The 19042-nt window shown below is 40.8% G+C and overlaps 1 protein-coding gene across 7 annotated transcripts in view; it reads right to left on the bottom strand.

Moving 5' to 3' along the window:
* Nucleotides 1–5137: 5137 nt before the first annotated feature.
* RMND1 (required for meiotic nuclear division 1 homolog) overlaps nt 5138–19042 on the bottom strand; it is a 46623-nt gene continuing 32718 nt past the window's right edge. For 6 of the 7 annotated variants that reach the window (XR_006578019.1, XR_006578018.1, XR_006578017.1 and 3 more), the window contains 9 exons: nt 18343–18382; nt 15632–15732; nt 14248–14354; nt 13301–13365; nt 12206–12282; nt 10921–11041; nt 8445–8872; nt 5665–5781; nt 5299–5318 (listed from right to left, as the gene is read on the bottom strand). Coding sequence is in view for 1 of the 7 variants with exons in the window: in XM_045009582.1 (XP_044865517.1) it covers nt 5286–5318; nt 5665–5781; nt 10921–11041; nt 12206–12282; nt 13301–13365; nt 14248–14354; nt 15632–15732; nt 18343–18382 (661 nt within the window). In the remaining 6 variants the exon portion in view is untranslated. Of the gene's footprint in view, nt 5319–5664; nt 5782–8444; nt 8873–10920; nt 11042–12205; nt 12283–13300; nt 13366–14247; nt 14355–15631; nt 15733–18342; nt 18383–19042 lie in introns of all 7 variants that reach the window. The other variant, XM_045009582.1, reaches the window with a different exon arrangement.

The raw sequence follows: 19042 nt of genomic DNA on the forward strand, positions 1-19042 counted from the left end.
AGCAATCTACCATCAAGTAATGTATGATAGGCAGCGAGGGCTGTCAAACGGACATTTAAAGATGAATTAACTCACCTAAAAACCAGGGGTTCTCTAAGTATTCCAGAACACAAGGAATGGAGGCAACTATAGGAGAATCAGACTTCCTCTGCATCCATGCCTGCAATCTGGACTACTTTAGAAAACAGTCAACTAGAAACTGCTACTATCTAGAATTAACTAGTATGGCCTGCATACAGAGAAAGATGACTACTCAAGTGCAGAGTCAAAGTCTAGTTGCTCATGCCATCAGGTGAGGAAGAGTCCCCCCTCCTGGGACACGAGAGATGGAGAGAGAGGAGGAGCATAAAGATACTGCTGGATAGCTGGATATCAGTAAGCCACTGTTGATGTGGTCACAGCAGAGCAATGAATAGCATCCTTGCCCTGCCCTGATGTATCTTCCTTATCACCTTCTGTCTCAAGGGAAAAGAAGGAAAGCTGTACATCAGACTCTCCCCCCATTGCAGCAGGATAGTATCTGTTAGAGATAGACTGTCCAAGCCTGCTCTGGAAGATAAACAATGACACTTTCTGTTGAACTTCATTGTGAACAGTCCACAGTTTTTCAACCCCTCTGAAAAATATGGTCTGATCCAACTGATCCTTCAGGGACCATCTGTGCATGTAGGCGCTGTCTCTGATGAGCCAAATTGCATGTTCTTCCTGCTTGACCACTAGTGTAGCGAGATTATAACGTTCTGAGACATGGTGATCAATAACTGAAGACTGTCCCAATCTGGAGTGTAGACATGCTGGGCCATCCATTGCTGTATAAGTCTCATGGTTAGCTGGGCTGTCACATAAGTAGTGGCTGCCATGTACCCCATGAGATCCACAAGACGACTCTTACCCTCAGTGTAGGGCAACTTTGAGTCTTTAATAGACATTGCCTCACTTTGAGAAATCTCTCCTTTGGCAGAAAAGCTCTCCCTTTTACTGAATTCAATATGGCGCCTATAAAAGGAATCCTTTTGATTGACTTTGGAAGGTTGAGAAAAAAGGCTAGGTCTGAGAAAAGATTGATTATGGTGACCATGTAGCTCAACGGGTCCTTGTGTACAGTGGCCTGCAGCAGTCAATAAGTGTAAACAAAAATACCCTGATTATGCAGCTACATCGCTACCACAGAGAGGCATTTTTTAAATACCCTGGCTGCTGGGGAAAGGCCAAAGGGAAGCACCTGGTATTAGAAATGGTGCCCAGCCACCATGAATCAAAGTTACTTTTGATGATTTTGGCAAATTGGGATATGGAAATACACATCCTTTAGATGGTCATGAACCAATCCAGAACCAACAACAAAGGGATTAGGGAGGCCAGAGCAGTGTACAGAACCAAAACTTCTGGATGTACTTGTTAAATTCCCTCATGTGTAGCATCAGCCAAAATGCCCACTATCCCAACCCTTCCTTTTTACCAGAAAATATCAGGAGTAAAACCTCTGAAGTAAGCAGGAAGCTCTTAGATTGCTCCTATCAGAAGCAACTTCTCCACTTCTTCTTCTGAGAAGAGTCCCTGAAGAGGACAGGTAAGGGCATTTTGGAGAAAGCAGTCTTTCAAATGCTACAGCATAGCCTTTTCCCATGATCTCTAAGACCCATTGGTTTGATATAATCTGTTTCTATGTGTTGATGAAGTAGGCTAGCCTGTCTCCAAACGCAGAGGCAGAAAAGTGCTGGTTGGTTGGTTCCTGACTCTTGAACAGCTTGTCAAAATTGAGGCTTAATTTTCTGGAGTGAAGGAGCTGACGAGGAAGTGAGCTGTTTGGATTTGGAAACTTGTTTGAAAGGCCTCTTTCTACAATGGCTCTGAGACACTACAGACTATTGGTGGTGTTGGCATTTTTGACATGACAAAAAGTAGAAACACTAAAGGTTGGGGGTAGATCTGCATCTAGTATCGGAAAAAGGGAGTGAAGGGCCTTCTTTGAGTAGATGGACTCAATCCCAGAGATTGAGCTGTCAATCTTGTGGCCTTTAATTTTTCTAATAAATTGTCAGTCTTTTCACTGAAAAAAACCCTCCCCTTCAAAAGAGAGATCCTCCATCTTACTTTCTAATGTCCATAGCTTGAGGAGAAGGATCTAAGCCAGGCATGCCTCTTCAAGATCACAGCCAACACCAATGCTCTAGCAGCAGAGTCTGAAGCATTGAAGAAGGCCCTGAGGACATGTTTGGTTAAAATCTGACCCTCCAATAAGATGGCATTTGCCAACCTTCTGTCATTAGGCAACTCCTGGAAAAAAAGCAACACTTTCCTCCATACATGGAATTGGTAATAGGCCATGTCTGCCTGATAGTTTGCCACCCTGATACCAATGGATGAAGAGGAAGAGGAGAATGCCTTCTCCCTAAGGAGTCAATCTTTTCCCCCTTTATCATTTGGGATGGAGTGTGATTGTTCAGACCCTGCCTTGTTGCTGGCAGCAGTCACCCGCAATGAATTGGGCACAGGGTGGGTATTGAAATAAGAGAACCCTTCAGAGAGTATCTGGTATAATTTGCCTTCTTAGAGACAGATGGACAAGATGTGGGATTGGACCACACGGATTTGTCTGGCTGTAACAACTCATCGAGGATGGGGAGTGACATTTTACTATTGACAGTAGCATTGAGGATATCAAATACCAGGTGGGAAGTTTCTTCCACCAGTACCGAAGAGAGATTCAAAATGTACACCATGTGATCCATCAAATTGTGGAACTACATAGCATCCCCACGAGAGAAGGCTGAAGCCACTGCATGTTAATTTGGTGATAGGTCAGGCTCAAGGTCAGTTTCTAAATCAGCATTTCTCACATGTAGCCACCGGAGGCTTTTCGGATGGCCACAGCCTAACTAGCTAGCAAGTCTTAAAAAAATAAGCAACCAAAAAAACAAAAGAAACAAGAACATGCAAAACACATTATTTGTTTCTATTCTGTTTAGGTCCAGTAAAGAACAGAGAAAATAACATTTTTATTATTGAGACTGCAAAAAAAAAAATCCTACATAAATAAATTACAATGATTCGGACATGTATATGTGTGATTTGTTTTTCCTAAAGGTAATTTAGTATTTTAGGAAAAACTGTTGAGCGGCCACGAGCAATGGTTAGTGGCTGCATTCTGAGGCCACCAAAAATTTTCTTGGGAGAACCCCTGCTCTAAATGCTCCTGTTAAAAGACAGGAGTTCACTATTTCATCATCCTCAGAAAGAGCATTAGCTATCATTGTAGCATCAATGGATCCGGGAGTCAGACCTGAGGATCTTTGGGCTTTTCAGATGAAACATCACCTCTCCACCCATGCGGAGGATAAGTTAAGAGATCCTGAGGTGGCCCCCAATAAGGCCCCAAGACTGCCAGTCTCCCCAACAACTGAGAGTCAGGACCATCCCGACAGGGGTGGCCCAAAGAGTGGTCCGAACCTTGCTCCAGTTCTTTGTACACCTCTACCTCGATATAATGCTGTCCTCGGGAGCCAAAAAATCTTACCGTGTTATAGGTGAAACCGTCTTATATTGAACTTGCTTTGATCCACCGGAGTGTGCAGCCCCGCCCCGGAGCACTGCTTTACCTCATTATATCCAAATTCGTGCTATATTGAGTCACGTTATATCGAGGTAGAGGTGTATTCTTCCTCTGTCCTCCTCCTGGAGAGATCCAGGTCTGGAGAGTGTACTGAGCACAGAAAATGGATCCAGAGAGAGGTATGGAGAACCAACTCAGTGTGAAGAATCTGTATGGATCCTAGGAGGTAATCAGAAAGTGTTCCAGGGAAGATCCAGCAACTGGATGTGGTCTCATCTTACTAACAGGAGATGAAGACGACTACCCTGGAACTGAGGCTACATGCCCCACTGGTTCTCAAACTTTTGTACTGGTGACCCCTTTCACATAGCTAGTCTTTGAATGTGACCCCCTAATAAATTAAAAACACTTTTTAATATATTTAACACCATTATAAATGCTGGAGGCAAAGCAGGGTTTGGGGTGGAGACTGACAGCTCGCGATCCCCCAGGTAATAACCTTGTGACCCCCTGAGGGGTCCCGACCCCCAGTTTGAGAACCCCTGCTTTAGGTGCTGTGTGCTTCAAACCTGGATCCAAAGCACGGACCAGAGCCAAAAGGTGGACTTGGACTACTTGCCACAGTAACAACTTTCTGGAACCAAGGAGGTAACCAGACTGACACAGAAACTGGATCAGGAAATGACAGCAGATCTGAAGATTTGGACAACATCGGATCCAATGATACATGGGCTCATCTTTTTCATTACTGAAGCTGGGGGTGAAACATGTCTCCACTTTGCAACTACAACTCCATCAGAATTCTATGGATGATAGCTCTGATGCAAAGGAACCAGCACTGCTAACTTTGGTTGTCTTGCTCCTGTGCTTTTTCCTCAGTGCCACAGCACCTGAAACCAAAGGCATTGACAGCTCTAGTTCAAAGGCACACGCTTCTTGGTTCAGCCTTGTATCGTTCAGGGGCTTGACTGATAGGGGCTGCAGCTGCAGCTGCTTGGATCCCTTTGGAATTGACAGAGACCACTGGGGCTGAGGCTGACTCTTTAGACCTTTGAACCAAAGTCTGAATGGATCCAAAGGATCTAGCCTCAAGGGCTTCCTTAAGCAGAAGTTGTTGCAGTTGTGGGTTCCTGGGGTGAAGGTCTGACAGATCAAACATCCAGAATGTCTCCTAGACATTTCAAGCAACAAAATGTGAAAGGAAGACAAGCTTTCACCAAAAATGGAAACGAGGGGGTAGGTGTATCAATATATTTTCAGTGCTCAAAGGGAGCAGGCAGCAAACACTTCAGTATCAGGGGGGGGGGGGGAGGGGGAGAGGAAGCAGGGACAGCATCAAGGACTTTGGTATCCATGGACCAGAACAGGCTGAGTGAGTCTCCTCCATGATGACTGAGACAAAACTAATGTCACATTGGAGACATTTATTGACACACAGCATTTCCTACTCACTGCAGAAACTTCACTTAAAATGCATAAATTCTATAGATTAGTGTTATATCAAAAGATCAGTTGTCTAGTAGTGCTGAACCTAACTTACGATTTATTCACAAAGTTTACAGTTTATTTGAACACGTACATTTATTTATACATAAATACATTTATTTAGTAAGATAATTACAGCATTTTCCAGAAGTGTACAGAAAATAAAGAGGTGGGAGCAAGGAACTTTTTTCTGTTCTGAATATGGTCCTGTCATACTTTTCTCAGATGTTCTTAGCTTCTGCCATGGTCAGAAAACTACTCGGGCAAGTTCAAACATGACCTGCACAGTAATGAATACAAGTATTAATAAGGAGTTGCATAGTACAAGTTCTTTTTAATACTACAAAAAAGGTAAAAGGTAAACGAAATAATCTGAAGAGATGGACTATTGATAGCTGCAAACCAAAAGAAAAGACTCAGTGATGATACATGAAATAACCAAAACTGAAGACTTATTCCTACACACAGGCTACATAAGCATAAACTAATTCCACATCATGCCATGTAAAATATACAGCTGCTTACACCTGCAACAGTGGGTGACTCCTGCATCATAGTATTTTCATTATTTAATTTTCTTCTGCAGAGTGATTAATAAAAGCGTGGCAACTGAACACCAAACTAACCTCTATAGTGATGAGTATGACTATCATCCATTCCAAGCGCAGGGCACGTTTTTCATTCAGGTGATTTCGCATCAGGTCTGTCAGCTCCATGCAGTGCTGAAGTTTCTCATTCATTACCTGCAGCAAAAACATATGTTTTCTGTTGAAGAGTTTGCATCTGCAGAAAGCCTGAGTTAAACAAATTTTATGAAATCATTAAGGAAAGCTAACCAAACACAGAAATTATCTAACTTAAACATGACTGTTTGGTTTCCAGGCTGATACAGATTTTTCACTGTGCAAAAGTATACAGCACAGCCCCTTGTGGTACTCCACATAAACACAGTAGCAAGCTTTTTAATGAAAACACCTTGAAGCTAGTCTGTCAATTCATCATAAGGATGAATAATGTCCAGTAAAAATACACGTTCATAGGAGCCAAGATGAATAAAATTAATAGGTCATCTATGTAGTCTAAACCCTAAAAATACAAGAAATTAAGTCAGGAAGCACAACTCATATGGGTACTCAGACAGTCCATTAAAAAAAAATCCTTACCCTTCAACCAAATTGAAGGGGTGGTTTCTCTCAGTGCTTCACCTAATTATTTAATAGGCATTTTGAGTTACTGGAAAAATTGAATGCTCGAGACCTCTGAATCTGTGTGATGTAAAGCTATCGAGCACATTGTAATAGTGGTAAGATAAACAGCTGGAATTTTTTAAAAAAAGCTGTGATTTTATAAGTATTCATATCAACTTTTAAAAAGGCAAAGCCTGTTTTATATGACTAGCACTGAACTTAGGAAAAGGCCACACAGCCACCAATGCCCTACAATTGGATTCCAGGTGAAATGAAAGAAGTTGTTTTGAACTCAAAAAGCCCAATTGATTTGAGCTCTTACTACCTTCAGAACCTGCCACTTGCCCCAAATGACACTGTGACAAGTGATCATCTGAAGCACTTTTGTTAACATCTCCCTGGTTTATACAGAAAATGAGGAACGGTTACTTAGTGTAACTGAGTGTCCTCAAGATGTGATGCAGATGTGTATTCCACTTGGGTGAGTGCACACCCAGCGTACCAAGGCCAAAGAATTTTGCCTAGCGTTACCCAAAGGAGGCAGCACTGGTACCTCATGCCCACAGCCCCTCCCTTGGCTATATGAGCCAATGCCACCTCGACCCTCTCAGTTCATTCATACCTGAATGCCCAGAGACTAGACTCTGATACAGAAGGGATGGGGTGGGGGATTGTGGAATACATGTCTGCATCACATCCCAAGGAACCATTTACAGTAAGTAACCGTTTCTTCTTCTTCAAGAAGATGCAGCTGTGTATTCAACTTACGTGACTCAAGCAGTACCCACCTCAGGAGGTGGGACTCAGTTTATCTAAACCACTGGTGCCCAATCTTATCACACATGAGTGCTACATAAACCTAAGCACAACCTTGTGTGGCCAAATAGATTCTACATATTTTAATAAGATTTAAAGGCACCTGTATTGATTTATATTTTAAGTTCAGCTTGTTTCATATTTATTTAGATAGAAACAACCTATATACAATATTGTCTATTTAAAAAACAAAGAAATCAGTGCATAAAACGTGTATCAGATGAATTAGAGTAAACAGAGAAAAAGAACAGTAATGAATCGGCCATTAGTATATTGTGTTGAAGCAGGCCGTGGGCCTTATGAAATGTTCTTGTGTACCGTGTATGGCCTTGGGACATAGGTTGGGCACCCCTGATCTAAACAAAGACCGCAGGACTGGCCCATTAACATTTGCATCTGCTTTGGATGATGTGGTAATGGCAGAATGGTTCGAAAACATATGTATTGATGACCACGTCAGCCTTGCGAATGTCCAATATTGAGACATCACTGAGGAACACTATTGATGTAGCTTGCACTCTCGTAGAATGAGCTCGACCCACTTTTACAGCTGTGTAATACAGTTTGGGGTTGAGAAAAGATACCCAGCTCTTTATCACAGGACTCAACACCATTCTTACCCTTTGGTGTCCACTAAAACTCCTTTTATGTCACAACCAATGCTGATGGAAAAACAAGGACCCTCAAATGGCAAGTACTTTAAGTATCCCAAGAATTCAGAGACTTCTAATATTAAAAGGCTCTGGTTTAATTTTCTGTTGTATCTCAGTCATGGTTTTTTTTCCTTCTGTGACCGTCAATGATTGGGATTAAGAGCCTGTAACTTCCACTGAGATCAACAGTAGCTGACTTCTGGTTTCTCATTGAGGTCTAACCTGCCATAAAGACAGCACCAGCATGCTTTTAATCTGCCAAAGGCACAGTCTATGGTCATTCTGCACCTGCTCGGCCTATTGTTGAAGTGCTCCTTGCTGCTGTCCAGGTTTCCAGGGTAAGGCTTCGTGAGCCATGCGAGTAAGGGGTACGCTGGGTCTCCCAGGATCACTATGGGCATTCCAACATCCCCCACTGGAATCTTCTGGTCTGGAAAGAAAGTCCCTGCTTGCAACTTTCTGTATAGGCCAGTGTTTCTGAAGATGTGTGTGTCATGCACTGTCTCAGATCACCCCACGTTGATGTCAGTGAAACGCCCACGGTGATTCACAAGCTCCTGCAATATCACAGAGAAGTCCCCCTTCTACTGATGTACTCGATCACAACATGTCCCGCCGCAGTTAGGGAATCCCATTGCCGCAAAGTAACCACTATTTCACGCACATTCCCAAGAGTCACAGTCCTTTGTAGCACGATGCGATTAATGGCCCTGCACGCTTGCATTACTGCAACCCTAACGGTGGACTTACCGACTTCAAACTGATTCGTGACCATCTGGTAGCAGTCTGGAGTTACCAGCTTCCACACAGCAATTGCCATGCACTTCTCCACCGAGAGGGCAGCTCTCATTTTGGTGTCCTTGTGCCGCAGTGCTGGGGCGAGCTCCACGTACAGTTCCAGGTTGCTTTCCACATCCGAAAGTTCTGCAGCTACTGCTTGTCATCCCAGACCTGCATAATGATGTGATCCTAACACTCAGTGCTTGTTTCCCAAGGCCAAAAGCAACAGTCACCGTGTGCAGCTGCTCTGTGAATGCCAAAAGTAATCTGATGTTGTTTCTTTCCATGGCACACAGCACGTCAGGCACCTCTGATTCCTGTTCATGATATACTGAATGACCAGCCGCAATGTGTTCATAACAGTGACCACAACAGTAGAGAGCAGTGCAGGATCCATCCTTTGAGACAGAGATAGCAGGCACACAGTAAACTGAGGCCGTTGAAAAATGCCACAAAATGCATTCGGCAGCCCATGGAACTGCATCACAAGACATTGAGCCCATAACTCCTAGCTGAAGAAGGTGACAAGTTGCACAGTGGGATAGCTACCCACAGTGCACCAACTATGGACATGCTCTGCCGACAGAAGGAGCATTGTGTCAACATGCACAAGCAATGTAATAATACCAGTTTTCGATCATCAGCATAACTTGTGTCGACAAAACTCTGTAGTATAGACAAGGCCTAAGCAGCATGTTCATTTTACTACAGCTCATTCTACCAATTGTTTCTTTAAAACACTTTTACTTGATAAAAAAAACCCCAAAAGCAGAAGAAAAAAATTTATTTGCTTCTTTACATATTGTTTGGTATTTTAGAACAAAAGAAAAGCTCTTCCTGTTAAAATTTAAACTTTATTTAAAGGCTTGGAAAAAATACTCTTTACGTGTAAGCCGGAATGATAAAGGTTAGCTGTTTGTCATGGCCAAAAATGGGGAGTATCATGAATCTGTCACAGAAAAAATGCAAATAAAAAACTTATAGAAGAGGATGCAACTTACAGGCCCCTATTATTTTGTACAAAATATCTTTTTTGCAGTAAATAATATTGAACTTTTATTAATTAAGAGTTTAAAACCATTAAAAAATCCAGGTCAGTCTCTCAATCTCTGCTCCACTGGACAGAGTCAAATTTATATCAACTCATGGAGTAGTCTTGCTCAGCAGAAGACTAAGCAGAGTCTGTCATGGGACAAGAGGGAAGGTCCTCTCATGGATTGGTAACTGGTTAGAAGATGGGAAACAAAGGATAGGAATAAATGGTCAGTTTTCAGAATGGAGAGGGGTAAATAGCAGTGTCCCCCAGGGGTCTGTACTGGGACCAGTCCTGTTCAACATATTCATAAATGATCTGGAAAAAGGGGTAAACTGTGAGGTGGCAAAATTTGCAGATGATACAAAACTACCCAAGAGAGTTAAGTCCCAGGCAGACTGCAAAGAGCTACAAAAGGATCTCTCAAAACTGGGTGACTAGGCAACAAAATGGCAGATGAAATTCAATGTTGATAAATGCAAAGTAATGCACATTGGAAAACATAATCCCAACTATCCATATAAAATGATGGGGTCTAAATTAGCTGTTATCACTCAAGAAAGAGATCTTGAAATCATTGTGGATAGTTCTCTGAAAACATCAACCCAATCTGCAGCAACAGTTAAAAAAGTGAGCAGAATGTTGGGCATCATTAAGAAAGGGATAGATAATAAGACAGAAAATGTCATATTGCCTCTATAGAAATCCTTGGTACGCCCACATCTTGAATACTGCATGCAGATGTGGTTGCCCCATCTCAAAAAAGATATATTGGAATTGGAAAAGATTCAGAAAAGGGCAACAAAAATGATTAGGGGTATGAAATGGCTTCCGTATGAGGAGCGATTAATAAGACTGGGACTTTTGAGCTTAGAAAAGAGACAACTAAGGGGGGATATCATAGAGATCTATAAAATCATGACTGGTGTGGAGAAAGTAAATAAGGAAGTGTTATTTACTCCTTCTCATAACACGAACTAAGGGGTCACCAAATGAAACTAATAGGCAGCAGGTTTAAAACAAGAAATATTTCTTCACACAACGCACAGTCAACTAGTGGAACTCTTTGCCAGAAAATGTTGTGAAAGCCAAGACTATAAGTGGGTTCAAAAAAGAACTAGATAAATTCATGGAGGATAGGTCCATCAATGGCTATTAGCCAAGATGGGCAGGGATGGTGTCCCTAGCCTCTGTTTGCCAGAAGCTGGGAATTGGCGACGGGGGATGGATCACTTGATGATTACCTGTTCTGTTCATTCCCTCTGGGGCACCTGGCATTGGCCACTGTTGGAAGACAGGATACTGGGCTAGATGGACCCTTGGTCTGACTCAGTATGGCCATTCTTATGTTCTCATGTAATTACAAAGACTTGTTATGGGTGAGGGAGAACCTTCTACTTGCGAAAAACTTACCTTAACTCTGCGATTAATGCTGAGAAACTGACAGGTTTTGTCATAAAGCTCTTCAAGGTTTTCTCTGTCCCAGTAGAAGTCAGGAGTTATCAGCAGGTCTGAACTCAGATTTATACAGTGCCTAAAGAGGGATGGTTATGGTAGTTCAAAGTTCTTTTGGCACTTAAAGGTTGAAATATTTATAGTGCTATTTCAAAGCAATGATTAAAGTTTATTCAGTTTCCTACCAATTTCTACAGTGTTTATTTAAAAACATCAACTTTAACTGTATGAAGTATTTCCCCTTATTCCCTATAGAAAAAACAAATCCGGGGACAGGAGACTAATACTAAACAGTAATAATTGCTTAAATTGGTTGTTCTGAGAACACTGAAAGTCACTAAACCCTCATGAATGAGTCACTTTTTGCTATACAGCAATATCAGTATAGACAGATGGTTTTGAAATAAACAAACTTATTGTGACAGATTGCTTAGGCCTGAGGTGCTGAGCACCTACAGCAATAGACTCGAGTGGGAAGCACCTTCCCATGCCAGGCCTTTTGTCACAACAGCATCGAAGTTACTTTGTAATATCTCCCACCTCCAGCACAAAACAGATATTGAATGCTGGTTATCAGGATCACTAACAATAGTTTCCTCCAGCCCACTGGCAAAAGGCTCTTTAGGTGTGGATATGAAATCCAGAGCCTTAGCAGGTAGTGTTCATATCATAGCTGTGTGTCTTCATAGCCCTTTTTTCCCCTTCCACCTGTTAACTTATTAAATTTAAGTTTTATGGGACATACATAGTAATGTTTATTACAATCACACTTATGTGATTTGTGAGAGGGTCACAACAAAGGAATTATTTTTATCACAGTAAAACTCCTCAGATTTTGACTTAAAAATGGCCAGTGATGGAGAATCCACCACAACCTTTGCTAAACTGTTCCAATGGCTAATTAGCCACACTGTTCAAAAAGTATGCCTTATTTCCAGTCTGAATTTGTTTAGCTTCACCTTCCAGGCATTGGATTGTTATACTTTTCTCTGCTAGATTGAAGAGCCCATTATCAAATGTTTGTTACCCATGTGGACACTTATAAATTGGGTTCAAATTATCCCTTCGCCTTCTCTTTGTTAAAGTAAATAAATTGGGCTCCTTGAAATTATCAGTATAAGGATGTTTGCCAATCTTTTAATCATGGGTCACAAAGGTTCTTTCTTTCTGGCACTGGACTCTAAGAATCTATTAATATACTCTTTGAAATGATAGGGTGTGAGCCCTTAAAAAAAAAGTTTACCGTAAGGCAAAGAGTTCCCCAATTTTCTGCATTACATCAGCATGAGAGAGTTTCACTTTTTTTCTTGATTTTAATATCTGCAGAGAAGTTAGTGATAAATCATTAGCCAAAGACATTCCATAACTGCTTATTTTATTTAAGCTCAGTAAAAAAAAATCATGAGTCTTACACCCTGACCATTGTACCAGTTGTTCAAACTATTCCTTCTAATGTGCACTACTGCACATTTATCAACACTGAATTTCATCTGCTACTCTACTGCCCATTTACCTTGCATTGTTAGGTCACTCTGGGGATCCTTAGTCTTCTATAGTCTTGATTTATCTAAATACTTTGGTAACCTGTTGTGTCACATCCAACTGATCAACCTTTTTCTAGATCATTGATCAATATATTAAACACCACCACTCCTAACACAGACCCTTGGAACACCCCTTGTTAAACTTTAGCCAGGCTGAAAATGGACCACTTATTCCCTTTTATTCTGTTTTGTCTCTATTTAGTTTCTAATATATCACAGAACTTTCTCTCTTATCATGTAACTACTGAGCTTTCTTAATTTCTTCTTTTGAGACGCTCAAAAAAAAAGTGAATAAATTGTTTTTAAAGAGCCAAGCTAAGGATTCCCACCCTTTTCCCTGGAGAAAGAAGTCATTGAGCGGTGCTTTCAATGCTGTGGTTTCTATATAGGTGATATGGGACATTGCAATCTTGATTTAATTAAAATCTCAGGAAAACTCACATTTGAGATTTTAATCAAGTTCATGTTGATTTAGATTTTGATCAGGGATGCTGCACTATTCTCTGACTGAATTTTGAAAAGGTAGATACTTTATTGTACACGCATATGCATGTTCTAGCAAGTGCACCTGTGTGAAAACATTTTTGCATGCAGACAATCACATCCCTTTAAAAAAGGTTTTAAACATCTTTCCTTATTCCACCCAGTGCAGATGCCCTGAGCTTCTATACCTGCTTTGGCTTTACAGTCAAATCTATTAGCCATTCAAATGCTTTCCCAATATCTTTTTCCTGATAAAATTAATTCTTTACAAAGAATTAAAAAAAAAAAACACAAATAAACAGAAATTTCACCTCAGGAATTGATTGGATAGATTCCACAAAATTATCCAAGGATGATTCCCAAATGGCCAGTTTTACTGCAACAAAAAATTAACAAAATAGGACATTACATCTCATGTGTTGTCTCAGAATTCAAGTAACCATAAAACACAGTGCCTATTTGCCAATGTTTCAAGATTCCATTAAACTGCAGTTGACTTTTTATGACTTAAATGATCTAAATAACCAGACATTCAAATAAATATCACTTGCTCATTAGTTTTAAGTCTATAAATATACATTATCACTTGTAGCTGTTCAAGGCTCGTGTTAGAATAACTAATCTGGGAGTTGCCTGACATTGCTCTGCAAACAGAGAGAGTCAGAACAATGTTTCTGCAGTGTTCGTGTTAATATATATTTTAATGAGGTAAATTTCCTTCTGTTTTTGGTGAAGTTGGTGTTCGTAAAAGGTGTAGAACAGACAGAACTGGATAAAGAAGTCTTCTGTTTATCTATAGAAGATGTTCAGCATGCATGGGTAGTGGCAGTGCAGGCACACTATGTGCTTCAGGCACAAACTGCTGCTATCTTCTAGTTCATCTAATACTAGTAGAGTATTTAGGGTTGGGGAAGGGAAGAGATGTAAACTGAAAAAAAAAGGTATGTTTCCTCAAGCACGTTGTTTTAAAAGATTTACCTGTGACCGAAGTAGGGCTCCAATTTACAAAACACACGTTAAAAACTATGAGAGTAATCCTCCTATTCAGTCTCTGGCAACTTATGTGCATACCTCACTTTCATGAATGAGAGTAACCCATGTAACAACACCGGATTCCCAGACAGACAGACATTCACCATATATAAAGTTTGCTTAAGGTCATCTTCTCCCTCCATCCCTTATATTGTATATGTCCAAATTTGTGATGGCATTTCACAATCTTAGGTAAAATTGGATACTACATAAAGTATTAGCTTACCAGAAAGGCAAAGAGCATTTGAAAAGGCAAATTTCTGCAGAATTACTTCATCAATATCCAGGTCAGAATTTAACAAGATTTCTCCTCTGTGGAGCTTTGACTGGCCTCTGTAAAAACAGGATTGAGACATCTTCATTGACTAAGTCACCTCTAAAAATGGATAGTCGGAGTAGAATCTTTTACACAAGGAAATTCCTCATGCACCTTTTTAAAATTTAAAAACACGGAGCAGTGTATATGACTGCTCCATCTCACTTCCTTGCATTTTGCTCTCAGTCACGATTAAAGTGAGAGAAAACCCACCTAGAGCTCTTTCTTCAACCTCTACACCAGCAACTCCTCTGCAAAAACCTAATATTAGTATCTTCTACATCAGCTGCAGCACTACTGAGAAAATTCAGAGAAACAGCAGGACGATGGACTTCTCTTTCCCACTCACTCCTCCTCCCCTCTTGTGCTTTCTCTTTCTACTTCATTGTTCTTGTTTTTGCCTCTCCTATTCTGTTCTGTCACTCTATTTCCACTCCTTTCCCTTCTTGAATTGTGGTACTCTCCCCCCCACCCACCCACAGCTCTCTTCAGTGTGCCAGCAGCAAAGTAGAAGTCATGAGTCCTGCAAGTTTCAAGGTGCCTTGCATAAGTCCCACCTGAGTGTCTGGGAAGCATCCCGAAATTTAAAGTACAAATGCTTGTGAAGGAGAAGCTAAAAACAATGGAACAATTCAATAGTTACAGATTCCATAATTTACGACACATTCAGTTTTCCATTGGCTATGAAAATGGCCATCTTATGTAGCAGCATTGTACTACAAATGACTAAATATAATGTATTCTATGAAATAGCAATGATTTGCAATGAAAAATCTTTCTGAACAAGAACTTCCGTTCATCATGATCTCAAGATATGATTTAACAAGAAACAAAGTCAAGGAAGGTCACACGTCTTCTTCCATGATATGCCAGTTTTACTCCTATTAGAAACTGTTATGTTTTCAGTGTATTTCAATGTATCTAAGAAGGCAAGATACTCCTTGTGATGACCATTCTGTATCAGAGCTGTCTCAATATGTACCTTTCCTTTATATCTGCCCTCATGAGGTGTGAGTTCCTTCCATTTGAGACTGCTGAAGAGCACCTAACTTACAATTATGTAAGCAATTGAGTTTACTCTAATACTTTAGTAAGATTAGTAAATAACATCAAAATCACAAGTAATGCTGCAAAGCCATATTAAAAAAAAAAAAAGTAATGCATACTCCATTAAGACCGATGGATTTAGTGTTTGTAGCCCATACTATTTACCCCTCAAAACACTTATCTTACTCCTTTGGAGGAGAGGTAGGAAAGGAATGTTTTTGGGTAAAGGATGCAGAAAAATGCTTACTCTCCTCTCCTGTAGTTAATTTCTTCATTCTCCCAATGAACCAGTGCAACTTCATAAGGCTGAATTTCATGCCGCTCCAGCACTTGCATTATTTTCTTCATCTAGGAAAAAGACAATTGCACATTATTAAAATGGTTAGCAAATACTACACAATTGCCCCACATAAGTCTTCAAATATCTAATACATAAAATTAAAGCAATACACTGATGTTTATTTAAAGAATGCTAAAGGTGTGGTGAAAATACTTTTTTGCATTAGGATAAAGTAACCATTTTAATATTATTTTACATCCCATTCAGAAAATCTTCCACAGTACAAGACTTTTGACCCTGTACATTTCAGAACAGAAATTCTAAACGAATTTGGCCAAAAGATTGTGCCATCTAGGCACTTATACTATACTCATTGCTAGGGTACCCAAGTTTTAAACACTTATCTCTTCAAAATAAGGAGAATAGTGGATCTTTCAATGCAAAATTTTAGTTTAATCAATTTCTAATAAAGCAGTTTCCAAAGACAGATACTTTAAAATCAGTTAGTACCTACATGAAACTATAATTTTCTCTGCGGTGTTAGCTTTCTTCATTGCTTTCATAATATTTATTGACAATATACATGATGCTATAAGAAGTCATTGCCATATGTTTTTATGGAGGTCTGCAATTTCTGAAACATTGCCATATCATTTTGAATTTCATACTGAAGTGTCTAAGGTCTGCCAAGCATTTCATGAATTACTGCTAAAAAGGTAGAGAAATTCTGATTTGTATTGCCGAGATAAAGTACCTTTAATTTTTATAGCAGTTATAATATCTATGGCTGTGATCTCACAAGATCCTGTAGGCTAAGCAAGATCAGGCCAGATCAGCATTTGTATAGACCTGGGGGGAGAATCCACGGTGCTATAGGACTTTGAATATTAGTGATTCAGTAGGCAGCACACCTTCCCCTTAGAAAATACTTGGGCCACGAGACACTTTGCTGCTGAACTTAACTGTCTTTATTTGTTTAGCTAGGAAATCATAGGCTTATTCTTTGCTGAAGCTACTGTCATTTACATAAGACCAAAAATCGAGGTTCCAGCTGAGACAATCATTAAACTCTCATGGCACTATACTCAAAAAGTAGGGCTGCTAGCCTTCGTTTTCCAGCCATTCCCACTTGGGTAATTCCTGTCTGCCTAGCTAAATGCCCTGTTCAGTTTACAAATTGATGCAGTTTTCCTCTTCATTTCCTAAGCTGTCATGCATCATTGCTATATGCTGTTGAACTAGGGTGACCAGATGTCCCGATTTTATAGGGACAGTCCCGATTTTGGGGTCTTTTTCTTATATAGGCTCCTATTACCCCACACTCCCCGTCCCAATTTTTCACACTCGCTGTCTGGTCACCCTATGTTGAACTGTTGTGTTCCATCACAGAAGTGGCTACACTTCACTGGCAGCCTGCTTGTGTCTATTTGGGGTCTGATCCAAAGCCCACTAAAGTCAACAGAAACATACCCTTTAAGTCAACGGGAATCTAACAGCCTAGCTAAAATCTTCCTTGTAGACTTCTCAAGAGAAATCAGGAGGCAGGTGGTAAATCAGTTTTGGAAATTAAAGACAGGCCAATGGATTAAGCAAAACTTCCAACAACATCCAAGGACCATATGTAGTATTGAGGGTGCCCTTCAGATATACCGGTATAAAGGCACTTATACTAGTGTAGATTATTCCAGTAGAGGAAGGGAAATGAACTACACTGTATGTGGCACCGTTATACCAGTGTAACTGCATTTCATACTACAGGTTAGGCAGGTATAACTATTTTGATTTAAAAAAATAAATTAAAAAAAAAAAACCACACCCAGAACGACAGTTATACCAGTGCAAAAAGTGTGTGTACACTAGACCTTATATCTGCTTCTCTGTTGTCTAACCCTTGTGTAGTTTAAAAAAAAAAAAACTAGTGAAAAGTGAATTAGAAGTAGATATAAAATGCTCCCATTCTACTCCGTTAGTATTTTACATCCACTTTGTACTGGTGTAAATAACTGTACAAGATGCACAGCAACAAAGAATCAGTTCCATTGTACCCAATTCCAGCTGCAGGGGAAGCTTAAGTTGGTAAATGGCCAGGATATGGGATCTGCAAGAGATGAGGGACCTGTGATCTAAGACGACGTCTCCAACAGCACAGTGCCCCAAAATATTATCCAGGTGTAGTTCAGTATTGAAAGAAAGGGAAAGGTGTCACATACTGAATAATCATCTAGAGGTTTATTGTTGTTACACTGCTGTACTGACCTGGCTTGACTCCAGTTAATTTATGAGACATGACTGGCTTTCAGCACCAGGTGGCATGGTCTGCAAGGCATCTTAGAGCTTCTACTTTGTTGTAACTGGGATATTATTTTCTAAGGGTAGCACTGTGGAAGACCTGCCCACCTTATGCAAGCAGGCAGAATGCGAAGATTACAAAAGAACAATCCACACTTGCCTGAAGCAGTCCCAAGTGGCTGCCTTCACTGAGGAGAAGAATTCAATCCTCCCCTCGCCTGCATAGGTTACCTACGCAAAACCCATCTGCTCAGGCTTTGCAGGAATGACAAGAATTCTTTGTTGCTTTTACAGATCCAGACTAACACGGCTACCCCTCTGATACTTGACAAGAATTTCACCTTAATCAGCTTTGATATTTAAATGATACAGCTCCTTTTTCTACTTACCGTTTTCTCTTCCACATTCCAAAACACAACAGACCCTTCCCTGTGTTAACAGAACATAAGGATGCATTAGGCTTGAGGGTCAGATTACATTGTTTTGTACTTAAAAGTGTTTTAATGCTACAGTCACATTGTCAGGAATTGCCTCTGCACAAAGTGAATCAAGAAAATTTACAATGCTTAGTCTTCCTATGAGCCCCATAACCGTTGCTGTTAATCATGCTTTAATTTTTAATACAAAAAATACTCAAATATAGTTTTAAAGTCAGAATTATTTAATTACTTAATACTTAAGCAGGGGTAGCAGGTTTGTAGAAATTTTGGTGGTGCCCAAACTCCGTCCCCCCCAACTCTGCCCCCCACCTGCCCAAGGCTCTGGGAGGGAGTTTGGGTGAGGGAGGGGTGCAGAGGGATGGGGTGCAGGGGTGAGGGCTGTGGCTGAAGATGAGGGGTTTGGAGTGTGGGAGGGGCTCAGGGCGAGAATAGGGGTGTAGGGGATGAGGGCTCTGTCTGGGGCTGGCAATGGGGGGCTTGGGGTGTGCGAGGGGCTCAGGGTGACAGTAGGAGTGTTGGGGGTGAGGGCTCTGGCTGGGACTGGGGATAAGGTGTTTGGGGTACTGGAGGGGCTCAGGACTTGGACAGATGGTTGAGGGTGTGGTGTGTGCTCTGGGGTTGAGGCAGCGCTGGGGATGAGTTTGGGATG

This window comes from Mauremys mutica, chromosome 3, assembly GCF_020497125.1.
Source record: "Mauremys mutica isolate MM-2020 ecotype Southern chromosome 3, ASM2049712v1, whole genome shotgun sequence".
NCBI classification, from domain to species: domain Eukaryota; kingdom Metazoa; phylum Chordata; order Testudines; family Geoemydidae; genus Mauremys; species Mauremys mutica.